Consider the following 18,941-nt stretch of genomic DNA (forward strand, 5'->3'; position numbering starts at 1 on the left):
TTGCCGGATCCTGTTCCAGAATATGTGAGCAGCAAAAATAAATAATGGCATAGTGGCCTACCTACTGTAAGTAATATTTGAATTTTCAAAATGGCAAAGAGGCAGTCCACGAGTAAATCTGATAATGATACTGGTCAAAAGAAATCTGGAGAAGATGAAACTGCACGAATGGATCAGGATAGCGAGAGACAGAAGCAAAATGATATAAAGCAGGGGTGTCCAAGCTCCAACTACCTTCAACATACTTGCCTGGAAGTTTTAGTATACCAAGGAAGAGCTTGATTAGTTAGTTCAGGTGTGTTTAATTGGGGTTGGAACTAAAATGTGCAGGTCACCGGCCCTCCAGGATTGAGTTTGGGCAACCATGATTTAAAGTCAGCCAGAAAACATGACAGAGGAGGTAGCTGTGGGCTCGTCTTGATGATTTGTCTGAGTGAGTCATTTAATTATTATTTTTCATGAATAGAGATTGTTCATACGTTTTATGTTTGTAGCTACGTGTTTTTATTATCCATGACTGATCAATAACGTTATATGGCACAAAATATTAAAACACCGTTCAGAAATGTGATGCTCTTTACCGTTTAATGACGTTGTTCCAGGAAAACTGAAATTGTTTGGTGGATGTCAGTCACAGTAACTTTTATTTCCTGGTTCATTTACAAATTAAGCACTGCTTTAAAGTGATGTTGTAGATTAGTGGAAAGGAAATAGTTACTGGCTGACTCTTTGAGATGTGTGTGCTGTTTGCAAAATCAATAATGGTAAACAATCATCCCTCTGGGATCACACTGTTAGGTCTGTCAGTCCAAAGTGTTGATTGATTAGCCTGACTCACCTGTGCCAAGAATATGTTTCTCTCTCATTGGGATTTCTCCAGGAGGGATGCTGGCTGAGTCAGTTGCCTAGAGAGGGGAGAAGTTGGAAATTTTCACAGTCAGGCATTTGTCTGCAGCCTGAACACACTATTCTAATGGGCCTGGGGATGGGGATTCACCACAGCAACTGGATACTGCCAAAAATAATCTGTGAAGCAGTGTTTGTGCACTACCTTCATGTGATTTTTTTTTAACATCTAACTATATGGAGTTACTGTACTTATTTAGAAGCAAAGAGAGTATATTTTTTCATTCATTTTCTTTTCGGCTTAGTCTCTTTATTAATCAGTGGTTTTACACACATACACTAGGGCCAATTTAGCTTGCCCAATTCACCTAGACCGCATGTCTTTGGACTTGTGGGGGAAACCGGAGCACCCGGAGGAAACCCACGCAAAGACAGGGAGAACTTTTGTTGAATGATTGTGCTACCCACTGCGCTGCCTTGACGCCAGAGAGTATATTTACGCATATGTGATTATAACACTTGTGGCAAATTGTTCTTTTTAGGAACAGTATTTTTGTCTAGTGTTTCAGTAAGCAAAATTACAACTCTTTAAAACAAGGCAAATTCACATATATATTTAAAAAAAAAAAAAAAAAAATCTAAAGTTAAAAGCAGTCAGCTGTAAAAAAAAAAAAAAGAAAAAGTAAACATTTATATAATTAATGAATAATAATTATTTAAATTAATTTATAATTATGTTGAACAATTTAATTCTGAAATTGCTTATTAATGAAATGGATATACATCCTACTATTCATATAAAACCACAGTGGTCAAACATAGTTAACGCGTAGAACAGTACATGCAAAGTTAACCAGCAGTTACAGAATGAATTTATAGTGTACTCCAACAAAGTGATCTATATGTATATGATACATTTTTAATTAAGTGAAATTGGAAATTTAACTATGCAGTTTGAAAACTGATTTTTATTGACATATTTAGTTGCTTTACACAATATATTGTATTAAGAGTCCCACTTTCCTACTCATAATTTGACAAACATTGTGGAACATGGTGTAATTTTGAGACTACTTTTTGGGTGAGCAAGAAGTAGTGGTAAATTCAAACAGATGCTGGGTTTCCACCTGTCCTTGTAAGAAATGTCTTAATTTTAGCTTGATTTGGAAAGATGAGTTGTGCATTCAGCCTGCTGAGGGGGATGCAATCAAAGGCTGCGGTAGAGCAAAAGCATGTTCCTCTCTCTACTAAGAGTTCCGTATATATATATATATATATATATATATATATATATATATATATATATATATATATATATATATATATATATATATATATATATGTATGTATATATATATATATATATATATATATATATATATATATATATGTATATGTATATATATATATATATATATATATATATATATATATATATATATATATATATATATATATATATGTGTATGTATGTATATATACATGTGTATATATGTATGTATATATATATATATATATATATATATATATATATATATATGTATATATATATATATATATATATATATATATATATATATATATATATATATATATATATATATATATATATATATATATATATATATATGTATGTATGTATGTATGTATGTATGTATGTATGTATGTATGTATGTATGTATGTATGTATGTATGTATGTATGTATATGTATATATATATATATATATATATATATATATATATATATATATATATATATATATATATGTATGTATATATATATATGTGTATATATATATATATATGTATATGTGTGTGTGTGTTTTCATATGCATAAACATTTAAAACTAGAGAGATACACCTTTAATTGAATGTTTCAATGAAAACTGTTTTCCTGCCATTGCTGTTTTCAAAGGTTTTGTTTGTTTTTCTGCAGGTTGTGCTTGAGTGGGCCCTGCTGGGAGAAGTAATGATTTGTATGTAGACCCTACTCTGTTCCAACAATGAGCCACCAGGAGGCACCACGTGGCCAGGAATTGAGAGAGGCAGCTGAGGCAGATCTAGAGCGTAGGGGCCCAGAGGGTCAACAGCCCCCCTCATCCCACCGTAGGCGCCACAATAATGGAGATGGCAGCTCCCGCTCCAATCGCTCCCGCAACCATGGCACAGAGAATAATCACTACCAGTCCCAACAGCAGGGAGCTCCACGTTACCGCAGATGTGAGGGATCTAATGGAGGGACGAATCGCACACATGCAGCGAGGAGGCCAGAAGGAGAAGGCGATACAGAGCTGCAAACCATTCAGCAGCCCATACCAAGACCTGCAGTGACACGCTACCGCAGACAGGGGGACAATGAGGCCCGACTCCGGGCACAGCAACAGAGACAACGTCAGCGGGAGAGGCAGCAGAGAGATGCAGAGAGAGCCGAGCAGCACAGACTGGAGCAACAACAGCAACTCCTCTCCCCTACACAAACCATGGCCACCAGAGAACCAGAGGAAGCTGAGGAAGATGAAGGAGATGGCAGCAGTGCTTTAGCCCGATCTGCCAGCACTGAGAGTGGCTTCCACAACCACACGGACCGGGCAGAGGGGGATGCAGTCATGGTCCTGGAAGCAGAACCTGAAGATGAAAACACTTATGGTATCCCGCTTCGTCCAGAAGCAGAAGAGTACACTGAGAGTGCAGAGTCAGAGCAACAGCATGGTGGTCCTGCTTATCTCCAACCCCAGTATCCACCTCAACCACCCCCACTACCTCGAGAGCCCCTACCTAATGCAGAGAGACCTCTTGATGCAGAGACGCTAAACCCAAACTACTCCAATTATGTTTACACACAACCCATGTACCATAGTCCCACCGAAGCTGGAGAGACCCATGAAGGAGGAGCAACAGAAGATGAGCAATACTCTGAGCCCTATGTTGATTACACCCTTCAGGAGCATGTTTATGAAGAAATCACAGATGCTCCCTTATCTAGAGCTGAGGGACAGACTCCGCCACAGCAAAGGCCAGAGTTCAGACTATTTGAACGTGACTTGTATCAGCAGCAGGAAGCTGTTGGGTCCAGACTCCACCACTATGATGAGCGATCTGACGGAGAGTCAGACAGCCCTGAAAAGGAGGCAGAGTTTGCCCCATATCCCCGCGCAGACAGTTGCGAGCAAGATGAAGACATTGACCAGATTGTGGCAGAGGTCAAAGAGAGTCTGAGCTCACAGAGCCTGGATCGTGTTGCCATGGGCTTGAACAAAGATGGGGATAAAGAAGAAGATTGGCCTGAGTCAGAGTCCCATGGTCAAATGAACGACAACAACCCCTTGGAGCTAGTGAGTGAAGGAGAGCCTCCTAGAAGTCCTTCAGAAGAGCCAGCTCCAGTCATCAGGAGCAGTCGTGAGAAGAGAGATGCAATTTCGCTGGCTATTAAGGACATCAAGGAGGCGATAGAGGAGGTGAAGACAAGGACGGTCCGCTCGCCTTACACACCAGATGAGCCCAAAGAACCTATCTGGGTAATGAGGCAGGACCTGAGTCCTACGACAGAATCTGACCTACAGCCATCTTTGGGAGCTGATGTAAGTATGAGCATGATAGATTTTTTTGCTGCAGTGTTGTTTTTTTTATCAGTTAATAGTTTGTAGCCTCAACAGTATTGTTGTTTTTGACACAGTTTTGTTTCAGTAGCATTGTCTTTTTGCCTAGTGTCTCTTAAAGGGATTAAATGACGTGTTTCATGTTTATCTTTAGTTTTATGCATCTTTTTGTGTATGGATAAGATCTGCAGAGTTGCAAAGCTCAAAGTATCCCACAAAAGGATTTCTTCCTGTCTAAAAGAGAAGGCTAACCTTGATCTGCCAAGAATTTTTTTTTCTCTCATATAGATGTGCATATTTGCATAAAGCTGTGCAACTGTCAATGAAAGCTAAGAAAGGAGATGTGGTTTCAGGAATTCATTAGTGTTTTTGCCACCATATTGTAGAGATGTTGTGTGTTTCTTTGCAAACCAGGAGGTGTGGTTTCTGGGGTCACATTAGTGATGTTGCTGCCATATTGCAGAGATGTTGTGTGTTTCTTTGCTAACCAGGAGGTGTGGTTTCAGGGGTCACATTAGTGATGTTGCTGCCATATTGCAGAGATGTTGTGTGTTTCTTTGCTAACCAGGAGGTGTGGTTTCAGGGGTCACATAAGTGATGTTGCTGCCATATTGCAGAGATGTTGTGTGTTTCTTTGCTAACCAGGAGGTGTGGTTTCAGGGGTCACATAAGTGATGTTGCTGCCATATTGCAGAGATGTTGTGTGTTTCTTTGCTAACCAGGAGGTGTGGTTTCAGGGGTCACATTAGTGTTGTTGCTGCCATATTGTAGAGATGTTGTGTGTTTGTGTGTTTCTTTGCAAAATCACACAATTTGGTTAAACCACCATCTGAAGTTGGTCAATACCAACTGCTTATGGTCCAACTAATTATCTAGAATAACATTAAAGTACAATAAAATTGTTTTTTATATTTATCCCATGTACATATATATTTATTATATATTTACATTTAGAGGCTGCTGTGTGGTTAGCATTGTCGCCTAAAAACAAGAACGTCACTGGTTCAAGTCCTGGCTGGACCAGGTGGCATATCTGTGTAGAGTTTGCATGTTCTCTCTATGTTCCTCTGCTTACTCTGGTTTCCCCCACAGTCCAAAGACATGCAGGATAGTGTATGAGAGTGTGTGTGTGAGTTTATGGGTGTTGTCCCAGCACTGGGCTGCCCTCTTTAATTTTTTTGTTCTTTTTCAATTATTTCCCAAATTATGTTTAACAGAGCACATATATGTTTTACAGTATGTCTGATAATATTTTTTCTTCTGGAGAAAGTCTTATTTGTTTTGTTTCGTCTAGAATAAAAGCAGTTTTTAATTTTTTGAAACAATATTAAGGTCAAAATTATTAGCCCCTTTAAGCTATATTTTTTCGATAGTCCACAGAACAAACCATCGTTATACAATAACTTGCCTAATTACCCTAACCTGCCTAGTTAACTTAGTTAAGCCTTTTAAATGTCACTTTAAGCTGTATAGAAGTGTCTTGAAAAAGATCTAGTGAAATAGTATTTACTGTCATTATGGCAAAGATAAAATAAATCAGTTATTAGAGATGAGTTATTAAAACTATAATGTTTAGAAATGTCTTGACGAAATCTTCTCTCTTTTAAACAGAAATTGGGGAAAAAAATAAACAGGGGGGGCTAATAATTCAGGGGGGCTAATAATTCTGACTTCAACTGTATGCCAGAGCAATTGGTAGTTTATTCTGTTGTTGCAACCCCTGATAAATAAGTGACTAGACCAGAGTAGAGTGAGTGAGTAATTGCACTTTTTAGACATTCAGCAATATTTTTTAAACATTGTGAAATAGTGATGTTCATGCTGTTGATTAGAGTAAAAGGATAAACAAGTTTACTTGCCAGACCTTTTTTAAACGCTTATTTCATGTGCAGCAAATGACAAAAACAGTCTTACATGGAAGTCAATTGGGTTATTGTTCCCATCAGATGCAACTGGGTGAATCGTACCATTCCTCTCTTCATGACTTCATCACTCTATCGCTGCTGTTTTCTGGAGAGGGCATGCTAGTCTGTGTCATGAATGGTGCCTACCACGGTACCGGACAAATTGCATGTCACTAGAAAATGAAGACTGCTCTCGTAGAACAGCTCTTATTTTCAATGGCTTGGAGTGCTCATCTGTATTCTTTGAGTGCTACACATGGCCAGAATGTTTAAATGCAACTGTATTGCTCCTCAGCCACAAAAGGCATTTTTCTGGACAGAGCAGAGATGAAAAAGGATGAGCTGTCAATATAAGAAACGCATCAAAACTTCCATACTTGTACTCTTTGCATCATTTCTGTTTTATTCCTTTCCAATTATCTAACACAAGTGTTACCGTCTATGATAGCATAATGAATAGATGTGACTCATGTGTGTCCATTGTTAGTATTAAATTAAAGGTATCATCCTCAAATATGTTTGAGATTCTTAATGTTGTTTTCAATTAATTTAAAGAGCCCTTTTTATGCATTTTAAAAGGCCATATTTTGGTTTTGAGGGTCTCCAACAACAGGCTGATATGCATGTAAGGTCACAAAACAGTTACTCTTATAATATGCTTTCATTTTTACCTAATTACCCCAATGACTCCCATCTGATTTGTTCAGCGATTCAATTCTTTGCAAATCCTCCTTTGCGTGACACTAATCTGTGGTCATTGGTCCGATGACCCAGTCTTTTGTGATTGGTTGACTGCGTTTCGCATGAGATGGAAAGTACTAAACACCACGGCTTATCAATATTATTGAAGTAGCCAGAGTAGAGCATATGTAAGAGGATTGCTTTAAAGCAATGCAGTTAAACACCAGAATATTGCTTTATTCTTAACCATAACAACAAATAATAACATGTTGCGGTACACGTTGCATTTTCTAAGATGTTTTAGATACGATATGTGAATATCCTCATAAAGAGGTAACCAGAAAAATATAGTACAATCCAAATAGAGCAGTTACAAGTTACAAAACGCAATTAAATACATATTTTACAAGGTAGAAAATGAGGTAACTTAGCAGGTTGTGATCTGAAGGAAGATGCCACTGGTCCATACGAACTGTGTACTGACAAAGCCCATATCAAGTTCCGAAAAAGTCTCACACATATCTTTGTTGCTGATACTTCCTTTAACAAACGGCTATCAAATTCTGCGTTGGGGAGGCGGTTATTGTATTAATCATCAAAAAAAAAAAAAAAAATGGCAGAAACAAACACAGCACACGGTTTAGCTTGGCTATACTTTGGTATTGTTGTGAAAATCAACTTCAACTCTTTGTTCTCCACAGCCGCATCTCTAGCCATGTCAGAGAGTGGTCACTCATCTTCAGTCAAGATCAGTCCCATCCCTGACACTCCACTAATGTTTGAAGGAAAGGACAAGTTCAAGTGTTACCAGATCTGGCACCTCATATATGGAATGTTTGAAATGGCAAAAGATTTGAACTCATAAATAATTGACTCTGAGTCAATTTTTTTTCTTTTTTTTTCTTCTTGAGAATTAATAGCACTTGCAGATTTAAACCTCAGCTGCAGTTGAAGTCAGAATTATTAACCCCCTGAATTATTAGCCCCTCTGTTTATTTTACAGCCCCCCAATTTTTGTTTATTGGAGAGAAGTTTTTTCAACACATTTCTAAACATAATAGTTTTAATAACTCATCTCTAATAACTAATTTATTTTATCTTTGCCATGATGACAGTTAATAGTATTTTACTAGATATTTTTCAAGACACTTCTATACAGCTTAAAGTGACATTTAAAGGCTTAAATAAGTTAATTAGGTTAACTAGGCAGGATAGCATAATTAGGCAAGTTATTGTATGAGGATGGTTTATTCTGTAGACTATCGGAAAAAAAAATAGCTTAAAGGGGCTAATAATTTTGACCTTAAAATTATTTTTTTTTAATAAAAACTCCTTTTATTCTAGCTGAAATAAAACAAATCAGACTTTCTCCAGTAGAAAAAATATTATCAGATGTAGTGTGAAAATTTCCTTGCTCTGTTAAACATCATTTGGGAAATATTTAAAAAAGAAAAGAAAATTCAAAGGGCAGTTAATAGTTCTGATTTCAACTGTAGATGTTTTCATTCACTTAGAGCTGTGTTACACACTGCACGGAAGCTCATTTTCAAAAACCCATAGGGGCTCTTTAAATAGATTAAACATTTCATAAATTTGCTCAATTATAGCTGATTAATTCTGACTAAGTCATTCAGTCATTGTCTATTACCAACACATTACAGACAATAACTTGCCTAATTACCCTATCCTGCCTAGTTAACCTAATTACCCTAGCTTAAGCCTTTTAAATGTCACTTTAAGCTGTATAGAAGTGTCTTGAAAAATATCTAGTTAAATATTATTTACTGTCATCATGGCAAAGATAACATAAATCAGTTATTAGAAATGAGTCATTTAAACTGTTATGTTTAGAAATGTGTTGAAAAAAATCTTCTCTCCATTAAACAGAAATTGGGGAAAAAATAAACAGCGGGCTATTAATTCTGACTTCAACTGTATATATAGAGAGAAGACACTGTTCATTTGTGTGCTGTGTGAAAGGAAAATGAATATGCACAGCAAACGCTCCACCTGCTAGCTGCTACAGCTCTGCCTATGGTCTGCAAGCGCATGTGGTGTGAAAAAGAGTTTTATCCAAAAAGGATGTCTAGTTAAGAAGATCTGTAAAATCACAATTAGAGCCTATTGATTTTATGTACAAGATAGGCTTATCAATTTATAATATAACTAAAACCAAAAAAAAAAAAATTCAAAAGGCAGCTAGTTTGTAATTTATTTTATTATTATTAATAGTACTATTTAAAAAAAACACAGTTGTCTTATTATTGTCTAAACTGCCAGTAGCCATTTAATTAATATTATTTTATTGTGTGCTGGTTTATATATATACTGTATATAAATACACACAGCAGGAAAAATAAGTATTGAACACGTCAACAAGCCTGGCCCCCCCTCTGGCCCTCCTAAATTTGAACATTTATTTTTGTCTCAACTAAAACGCCACGGAAAAGCAAGATTAGCCATTGGTGGTAGACGGAGGTATGACTGAGGCCTTTCTTACGCTCTCTCTGTCGCAGACACTCGCTCTCTCTGCTTTCCCTTGACTTTCGTCAGTGACGGTGCACTCAAAAAAATTAAACTACTTATTTAAAATGAGCTGAAACCACACAATTCTTGAAATTTCATTGGGACAACTTTAAATTTGTTAAAAGTGTTAAGTTAACTTATTCAATTTGTCTTGGGACAACATGAATGAATTTTGTGGAATCCTGTATTTTTTACATTGTGCTGCGCGTATCAGTTTCCCACATTTGTCAGAAGTTAAGCCCCAAATTGACACAGGTAATAAGAAAAATTCAACTTCAGCCATGTTCATGTTGTAAAATACTATCAAAATGCCCACTGTTGATTATATTAGACTTTTGTTTTCAATAGCCATTTTTAAACATTTAATATAGGAAGTCCTCGGCTATGGAGAGGCTATTATTAATCAGAAATCGAGTCTACGTAGTTTAACGTCAGGAAATGCAGTCTTGAATATACAAACATCGGCAAGTACCGGAAAACAGATGTAACACATTAATCAAATGTAGTTTTCTCTGTAGTTAAACTGTAGTTTCAGTAATATTCAGCTCGTTTAGTTTTGCATTCATTCATTTTTGTTTGCAGTAGTGACATAAAGCACGAGTCTTCAAACACTTGATTTTTTAAAACACTTTTTAAACATAATAGTTTAACAAATTTTCTAATGACAGAAACTTGAGAGATTTAAAAAAAGTCATTTTGAGTCGTGTGAGCAAAATTACTGCTACTGTGTATGTTTACCATGAGGTATCATTTCATGACGCTATAGTATTGTTTGTAATTGTCACAGATGAATGACGTCAGTGTCATCATGTTCGTGCAGTCTGACATGCTATAATGGTTAGGATTGCACAGTGTGAGTTCATCATTAATGTTCAATGCGCACTTAATTAATCAATAATATCATAAGCTTTAACTTTGATCCAGTGTTATTTTAACACACTTTGTGGGAGTGGGATGAAATATTTTGTTAGAAGTTAATTTTGCTCTGAAGATTTTGCTGTGTATCAAATTGTGTATCAAAAAGTGTCCTTTACTGGAGAGATATGAGTTAAAGGGTTATGTAATTTTTCAGTTGGAAATTATGAAAGCAACAAACATTAAACAGGACCAATAACCTAGATTTATTAACTTATTGGTACACTATTCCCTAATTTTATTGAGTTAACTTTATTAAATTTGCTAAAGTATACAAAAAAAACACCTGTAGATCTCTAGTAAAAAAAAATCTATTTAGCAAAATAAAAATGTAGGAATTTATTTATTTAGGAATTTGCCTTTATTTTTCATCCTAGATTAAGGTGTAGGAAAGATGAAAGCCTAATGTTACAGGAAGAAAGTCAGTTCCTTTTGGAATTTCTTGAAATCTTTAATTATTAAATAAAATGAAAATGGCAATTATGAACTTCAGCAACTATAGTTGCTGTTAGGCTTAAATGGGTTAAAAGCATATACTGCCACCTGCTGCACTTCACCGTTATGACAATTGACTTAAAATAACCAGGACGTTAACATGAAAAGCATGTAAGAGTAAAGAAAAACATGATTTTTTTAGCTAAACGTTTTATAAAGATGATTGTCACATTCTGAAAGGTGTCTCTTACTTAGCATGTTTAAAATGGCAATAAATGGGGAGTCTCATTGTATAAAAGTATCTGTATCCAATTTGAATTCAGTTGCTTTGGCTCTTTTTTATATCAGAAAAATCCTCAAAGCTACTTGTTCTCCCAACAAACAACTGTCTGTCACATAAATTCCATGAATTGCTAGGTCCCAAGTATTTCTATTAATTGATGTTATGTTAATGAGTAACTTGGTAAATATTACGAATGCTTTTCTCAGCATAATGGAGCACAAACAATTCTGTTAACATTATGAGAACATCCTTAAGTAACATCCTAAAGATCTTCAAAATTATGATAGCATTCAACCACAAATAATATCCGGAAGAATAAGAAAGTCTGTTATTTTTTCCCCTTGCCACAGTATGATTTATTTAGTGCAGTCAAGAGTAATAGCAGTAAATAATTCAGCAAGGCTCATATAACACTTACATACAACGCTTCTTTACCAGCCCTGTACTAGTACTTAACATTATTACTTTTAAAGTCTATTATTTATTTGACATTTATTTTATATAATGTATACACATATAGATTATCTACATTTCTGGATGTGATTATTAAAAGTCCTGACACTACTGTAAGTGACTGTCGGTAACTAAGTTCATTAGTACTGCTTTTTCCACTTGTCATTTTTTTTAAGTATATATATTTTTAAAAAGAAGCGTTTCCAAGTTATCTCTGGTGTAGTGTAGTGTGTTCATTGTTTCAGGAACAGTTTTCCAGGTAGCCATGTAACAGGATCAGTGTTGACCTCTGTTGTCTAGTGCCATTGTGAATTTATCAATGTGAGTTTAATGAGAGAGCAAGACGCTCGTCTGTTCTCTTCTCTCATCCTCTGGTTCAAAGAGCAACCCTTGCTGTAAGCACTTGATTTGAGTGGATCTTGGGGAAGAACATTTTTCGCTGCAGCTTTTGATATGGAAAATTTCTGGATGTATCAGGTAGATTGTCAGCATGGTGATGAGGTGAGGCGCTCATGGGTTAATCAAGTAAATGGTTTATCTTTCTGTTATTCACATATGTTTATTCAAATGTGTATGATAATGAAATACACATGTATTTAAAGTTATATGGTCTTGCAAATAATGCATTGTATAAAATGCATGTCCATTCTTCACATCTGATGATATTGTGGTGGACTGCAGTATTTATACATTCTGACAAACAATAAACAGATAATGTCTATCATTATTTTACTTTGGTACTTTCTGGTTATTCAGGGTACGAGTCACTCATTTTCTAGTATTTGACATTTCAGACTGAGACTTGGCTTCTTCGGAGAGATACATATAGTACTTATCACATATATTACTTTTCATTACTTTGGGAACTGTTATCTGTTTTGTTGTTTGCCTTGACCTAGTGTCTGAATCTACCTGACAAACTATAATTGTTAGTCACATTTGTGTATATGTTTTTTTTATTAATTTATCTGTCTCTTGTCTCTTTAATCTATCTTATTGCTTTGCTTTTAAAATAATACAAATTTTACTTTTAGTTATTTATTCAGATACTTCAACTTTAATCTGTTCTAACAAAATGTAGTCTAACTATCAATGCAAGTCTCAAAATGTAGTTTTTATAATTGATTAGAATTTTGGTACTTTAGAGAGTCTTTTAAAAAGGACTGTAAAGCTTGCAGTATTAATGAATGTGCGTATTTTGTCCAGTCTCCAGGATCAGGCTCCACCTCCCCACAAGGGGCGGAGTCATCCAGCCATCAAATGATGTCACAAGAGGGGAGTGACAGCTTTGAGTCTCCATCTCCAGCTGGTAAAGAGGTAGGAGGCAATAAATCAACTTCTGACACTGTTAAAGGAACATTATAAACATTTTACAAACCACAGCAAATCATCCAAGATTCTGTTATAATAGGTTCTATAAAAAAGTTTTTCAGAGCTTATAAACTGTGGCTTTGTCATCATTGGCACCCAGTTCTTCATACACAGAACGAGTACCATGTAATCTCTGCATTTTCATAAAACTGGCCAATTTTTATTATTTTTACCAGTCGATTATAATCATTTGTTGATGAATTGGTGTATATTGGTACTATTTTCTTTTAAATTACATAAAATATAATATTTTCTTATTATACAGTATAATGTTTTATAATTTATATATATATATATATATATATATATATATATATATATATATATATATATCTATATGAGCAATATCACACAAGTAGCAGAGCGATATGGCTTTACATTGGCACTGGTTGATATACAGCCACATCGCACTGCTACTCGTGTGATATTGCATTTATGCAACAATTTGACAACATAATTGTGTATATAAAAAAGAAACTCAAACACGCAGAGTCTCAAAAACCCTTTTGTATGAGGAACTTTCCTCCGCCGTTCATTCAAATCTGCAGCCTGTCAGAACAGCCAAAAACCGTTGCTACTTCACCAACATCACTTTAGAGCTAGTATTTAAATGATTCTCTAGCGTAATGTCTAAAGTAATGACAAAACAGGTGATTTTGCTCACATTTTAAGATTTCACAATAAGTAACCCTGAAAAAGCCAAAAACAAAGCAACCACCAACAGATTACTATGGTATAAATACAATAATACAAAATACTAAGTGAGAGTGAGATCAACTTAGAATGTCACTTACATGTGCTATAATGATTTGTTCGGCTGTAGTTTTAAACTTAAGCTGAGAAAATGCTGTTTTTCTCCCTTAAGTGCTTATTATGCGGTCTCTGTCACCATCTTGTGGCAGAATGTAAACCGTCTTTTGCTCTGCTCAGTATGACAGGCTGACGGCCGCCTATATGCTTTATCTCTGAAATTATAAATATTTAAAATAGGCACTATTCTTATTAATAAACTGCATAGTTGCAATTTTAAAAAGCCTCAAAAATGCATTCTGTTGTCCAATAGCTGCAGCTCTCATAGGATGTGACAACGTATGTCATTCCTAAATATAACAACCCATGCTTATTCCTGATATGGGATTCTGGTCACCTTGGTCAAAACTTCTTTAAAATGTATGTATACAAATATTTTAGTGGTTTCATTAAAATGTAGCCAGAATCATGTATTAAGGATGACCCTAGGTAGAAAGAGAAATGTTGAAGAATGCTTTATTTAACCATGTGTGTTCTTGTTTTGTGTGTGCAGTCAAGGAGAAGTCTTGCTTCATTCCCAACATATGTGGAAGGTAAGACTGCCTATAATTTTCCTTGGTAATACTTTTCAATTTATTATTTGTTAAGCATTACCTCTACATTATAAGACATTAGTAAAAGTTTAGAATACAGCTACAAATGCTCTATTCTTGACGTGTAAGCATATTTATAAACTTTGTAATAATTGTACTTTCATACTTTGTTACTAATTATTTTTTCATTACTAAATTAAGTATTGTATTTCTTACAAACATTTGTATTTAAGAGTAGTTGGTGGTTTTTAAGATCATTCAGAATAATAAACTATTTAAATCAACGTTTATATATCTTATTATTCAGGTATATAGTAATGGTTACTCTGTATGTTAATAAATGCTTTATTAACAAAACTTCATCCAGTTTTGTTACTTAATCTAAAGTGAGGTCTTTGTAAATCTCTTATAAATAACAATTAAAGGCTCAGTTATATTTTAAACTGAAAAAAAATGAATGAGTAATTCATAACAAAACAATATTTCACGATACACAAAAAATTAAACCGAGCCTGTAATTGTTGTTTATAAGGGGTTTATAAAGCAGAAATAGTCCTCATTTCATATTTGATCATAAAACTGGATGAAAATGGGTTAACAAAACATTTATCAACATACAACGTAACTGTTACTAAAGGCCTGATTAATAATATATATACCAATAATATACTTAATAACTCATTCTGTATCATCTTAAAAACCATCAACTACTTTTGAATACAAATGGTTTGTAATTATTGCAATACTTAAATCAAGTCAAGATTAAATCAAGTCAAGAACACAGCATTTGTAAGTGTATTTATAAACTGTCTACTAATGTATTATAATGTAGAGTTGATGATTAACAAAGGATGAAATAACTATTTACTAATGCTTAATAAATGATTTATAGTGTGTAGTTATTATAAAGTGTTACCGTTTTTTTCATTGTTTCTAATTCTTTCTATTCCTATATTCTGTAATCACAGTTCTCCCTTCCTAAGTATTTTATTTCTCTTAGTACCAGGGCCGTGTGACCCAGAGGACCTTATTGATGGTATTATCTTTGCTGCTAATTACCTGGGATCCACCCAGCTGCTCTCAGACAAGACACCCTCCAAAAATGTGCGCATGATGCAGGCTCAGGAGGCTGTGAGTCGCATTAAGGTGAGCTGAAATGCATCTGCTACTCTGAACTGCTCTATAATAAGTGACCCTCAGTTCTGTAAACTTACTGCAACAAATTTACTTAGCAACATTTGCTTAAAGATCATCATAAATGTTCCTAGAAAGCAATGCAGAGTTGTGCTTAGAGTTGTTGCATATAGTGTGTATATGTATTACACAAGCATTTTATTCCTCAGATACTTGACGAATTAATTTTTGCAGATAGAAAGTCTTAGTTTGTCATTTAAATTGAAGTGTCAGTTCACAGCAGATTAAGAGAGATGGTTCTACAACTGTGGGATGGTTGTAAAAGTATGTGTGTTTGTGTGTGGTCCTTTTGCAGTAATAAAATGATTCCGTAGTCAAATGCCATGATTCTTGTTGCTAAAGGACCAGCAACATTTGCCATCTCCTGCCTGCTCATCCTCCTGTGTCATTATACAGTCATTCGCTCCGTCACTTGCATTACTCAGCATTTTTTACCTCCACCTAAAAAAATGCAGTAAACCCAACACATGTGCCATTTAGTCTTCCTCCAGCATATCCCTTTGTATAAATATTTTGTGTTGAACTGTTAAATTACAGATTGTGTTGTGTATTCCAATTTTGGAATAGTTGTTTGCAAATTAGTCTACTTATGTGGTCACTGAACAATAATGCCCCAATCCCAGTTCTATTTTTGTACCCCTACTGTACATCTACCTCTTCCCCTTCCCCTTGGCCCTTGAAACGGAGTGTAAAAGGGAAGGGCTTCAAAATGTACCCTTAAAAAATAGAACACTACTACAACACCTGCACACATCATCATATGTCATCACGATCTCTTGCTTCACATGAGATCAGACAAAGGTTGACTGCTGTAGTTATTCCAGTTGTGTTCTTTTTTGGTATTTATCTTCAGGAAATCACTGAAGGAAGCTGTCATGTTGTCATGACAGTCATGCTGTACTGTGCATTACAGTGGTCATATTCATCTATGTAAACTCACAAAAACTGCATTAACATTATAGCAGACACTGTAAAAAGCTCATTCCCAACCACTAGACTTTTCTGACAGGGTATTCGAGTGTCATCGAGCGTCAGAATGTTGTAGGACTGCTATACAGGAGTTATTATTATGGATTATAGATCGCGAAATTTAGCGTTTTTTTATTTTAGCTTTTTTTTTTTTAAACATGACGGTAAAAACAGTTCCCTGACTTGCCACTATCACTTGCTGCTTGATGCCCCAGGAAGAGTACCCAACCATCACTCCCTTGGGGAAGATGCGTTTAACAGGGGTTACATTTTTGAATCCTGGCTGGTAGAGAAGAGTGCCAATAGGCCTGGTGTAGCTCAGCCTCTTGGCTAAATGGACGTATTCAAGGTTCTTATCATCTGTCCAGACCAAGAAGGGGTGCGGCACTCCTTCCAACCAGCAAAAGCACCCAAAGCCAGCCTGACTGCCACGAGTGAGGAACATTAAATGAAAAGGTTTTGGAAAGTGACCAAGTGCGATGGTACAGATGAAGGTAAGAGATCCAATGCAGAGAGATAAAGGGAGGTGTTACATTGGCTCTCGTGGGCCCATTGAAGACCAGATGAGTGACAGCAGCATTCTGGATCATCTGTAGAGGTTTAAGTGTGCAAGACGGAAGTCCAGCTAGAAGAGAATTGCAGTAGTATAGCGTTGAAATGATAAGAGCTTGGACTAAATGTTGTGCAACATGATCCGTTAGGCAGGGTTTAATTTTTCTAATGTTGAAACATGCAAACTTGCATGATCGAGCTGTGTTAGCATTGTGCTCTTTGAAGGACAGCCGATCATCCAGGATTACGCCAAGGTTCCTTACTGAATTGCATGGTGTAATAGTAGATCCAAGTTTCCAGTTGGAATGAGAAATTGTGTTCAATGTGTGGAGTTTTTTGCCAGATAAAGCTGTAGGTGAAGTTTTTTCCTCCAAGCCGAGATATCCTCCAGGCAGTGCGATATACTTACAGCTACCATTGGGTCTTCAGGATCCAATAAAAGATAGAGCTGTCTGTCATTGGTATAACAATGCTAAGAGAAATCATGTAATTGGATAATGGCTTCTAGTGATGTGGTGTAAATAAAATATAGAAGGAGACCAAGAACACATCCCTGAGGTACCCTTGTGACCAGCTGATGAGATTCGGATACCTCTCCTCTCCAGGCAACCCTGAATGATCTGCCGGTGAGGTAAGACTGCAGCTAGCAGCGTGGGGTTTCAGTGATGCCCATTGAGTGTATCGTACCACATCAAAAACAGCAGACAGGTCAAATAAAAACAGAATAGATTATTTAGAATCTGATTTGGCATTTTGCAGGGCTTCAGTGAGTGAGAATAGTGCAGTCTCATCCAGTGCATCCAGTAGGTTATTGTGTGTAAAAATGTGGAAATTTGGTTAAAAACAACCTTTTTTAGTGTTTTGGCAATAAAGAGAAGGAGAGAGACTGATCTGTAGTTTTTAACCATTGAGATGTTGAGTGTTTTTGAGCAGCTGGTTTACCTGGGCCTGATTAAAAGTAGTTATAGCTAAAACTGTTTAGATGGCACTTTTAAACATCCAATCGCTTAACAATGTCACTTCTAGTCAGCGATTTTAGCAACACAAATTGCCTGGAGTTTATGCTTTTAAATGAAACTTGGCTAGATGACAGTTGTAGTGCAGCAGTCCAAAATGAAGCAGCTCCTCCTAACTTGTGTTTGCAGAGCTAATAGGAGAGGTGGAGGGATTGCTGCTCTGTTTAAAGATGTCTACGTGTGTGTGAGCAAGTGTCATTTGGTGACTATTTGCCCTTTGAATAGATAGTATAGCACTAAAAGGTGCTCTTCGCATTTTACTGATCATTATCTACAGACCTCCAAAGATTCAACTTTTATTGATGATCTTACAGAGCTGTTATCAATAGTAACCTCTGAATTTGACTATTTTACTACTGCTGGGGATTTTAACATTCACAATGATAATCCAGAAATCAATGTTGTAAAAGAACTCATGACTGTATTAAAGACTTTTGATCTGACTGAGCATGTACAAGAACCCACACACAATTGTGGTCACACTCTTGATCTACTTATAACTAAGTTGTTAAGGATGTCACACTATCTGATCATTTCTGTATTTTATTTGATATATTGATCTAAACTGCTTACTAATGTCTTAAAATGTAGACTTAACGCTTAACAAATAGTAAATGAACTATTTGCTAATTCTTATTAAATTATTTATAGTGTGTAGTTAATATAAAGTGTTACCAATTTTTTTTTTTCACTTGTGATGTATTTATGGTGTAGGCTCAATAGCAAGGCACGCTTGCTCATGTTGGGGTTGTCAATCTCAACCTGCATCTGTACGAAGTTGTCGAAGAAGGGGCCGGGTGAAAAAGTGTTTTGTATTTGAACTGCAATATCTAGTTCAACCACTGGGTGCCAATCT

The 18,941-nt window shown here is 35.7% G+C and overlaps 1 protein-coding gene across 2 annotated transcripts in view; it reads left to right on the forward strand.

The window, feature by feature from the left end:
• The window catches only part of apba1a (amyloid beta (A4) precursor protein-binding, family A, member 1a), a 101,680-nt gene that overhangs the window by 67,493 nt on the left and 15,246 nt on the right, over nucleotides 1-18,941 (forward strand). For both annotated transcript variants that reach the window (XM_056458523.1, XM_056458524.1), the window contains exons 3-6: nucleotides 2,784-4,425; nucleotides 12,847-12,957; nucleotides 14,315-14,354; nucleotides 15,355-15,500. In XM_056458523.1, coding sequence (XP_056314498.1) covers nucleotides 2,851-4,425; nucleotides 12,847-12,957; nucleotides 14,315-14,354; nucleotides 15,355-15,500 — 1,872 coding nt within the window. In that variant the 5' untranslated portion in view covers nucleotides 2,784-2,850. The remainder of the gene's footprint in view (nucleotides 1-2,783; nucleotides 4,426-12,846; nucleotides 12,958-14,314; nucleotides 14,355-15,354; nucleotides 15,501-18,941) is intronic.

Source organism: Danio aesculapii, chromosome 5 (assembly GCF_903798145.1).
Source record: "Danio aesculapii chromosome 5, fDanAes4.1, whole genome shotgun sequence".
Classification (NCBI taxonomy): Eukaryota; Metazoa; Chordata; class Actinopteri; order Cypriniformes; family Danionidae; genus Danio; species Danio aesculapii.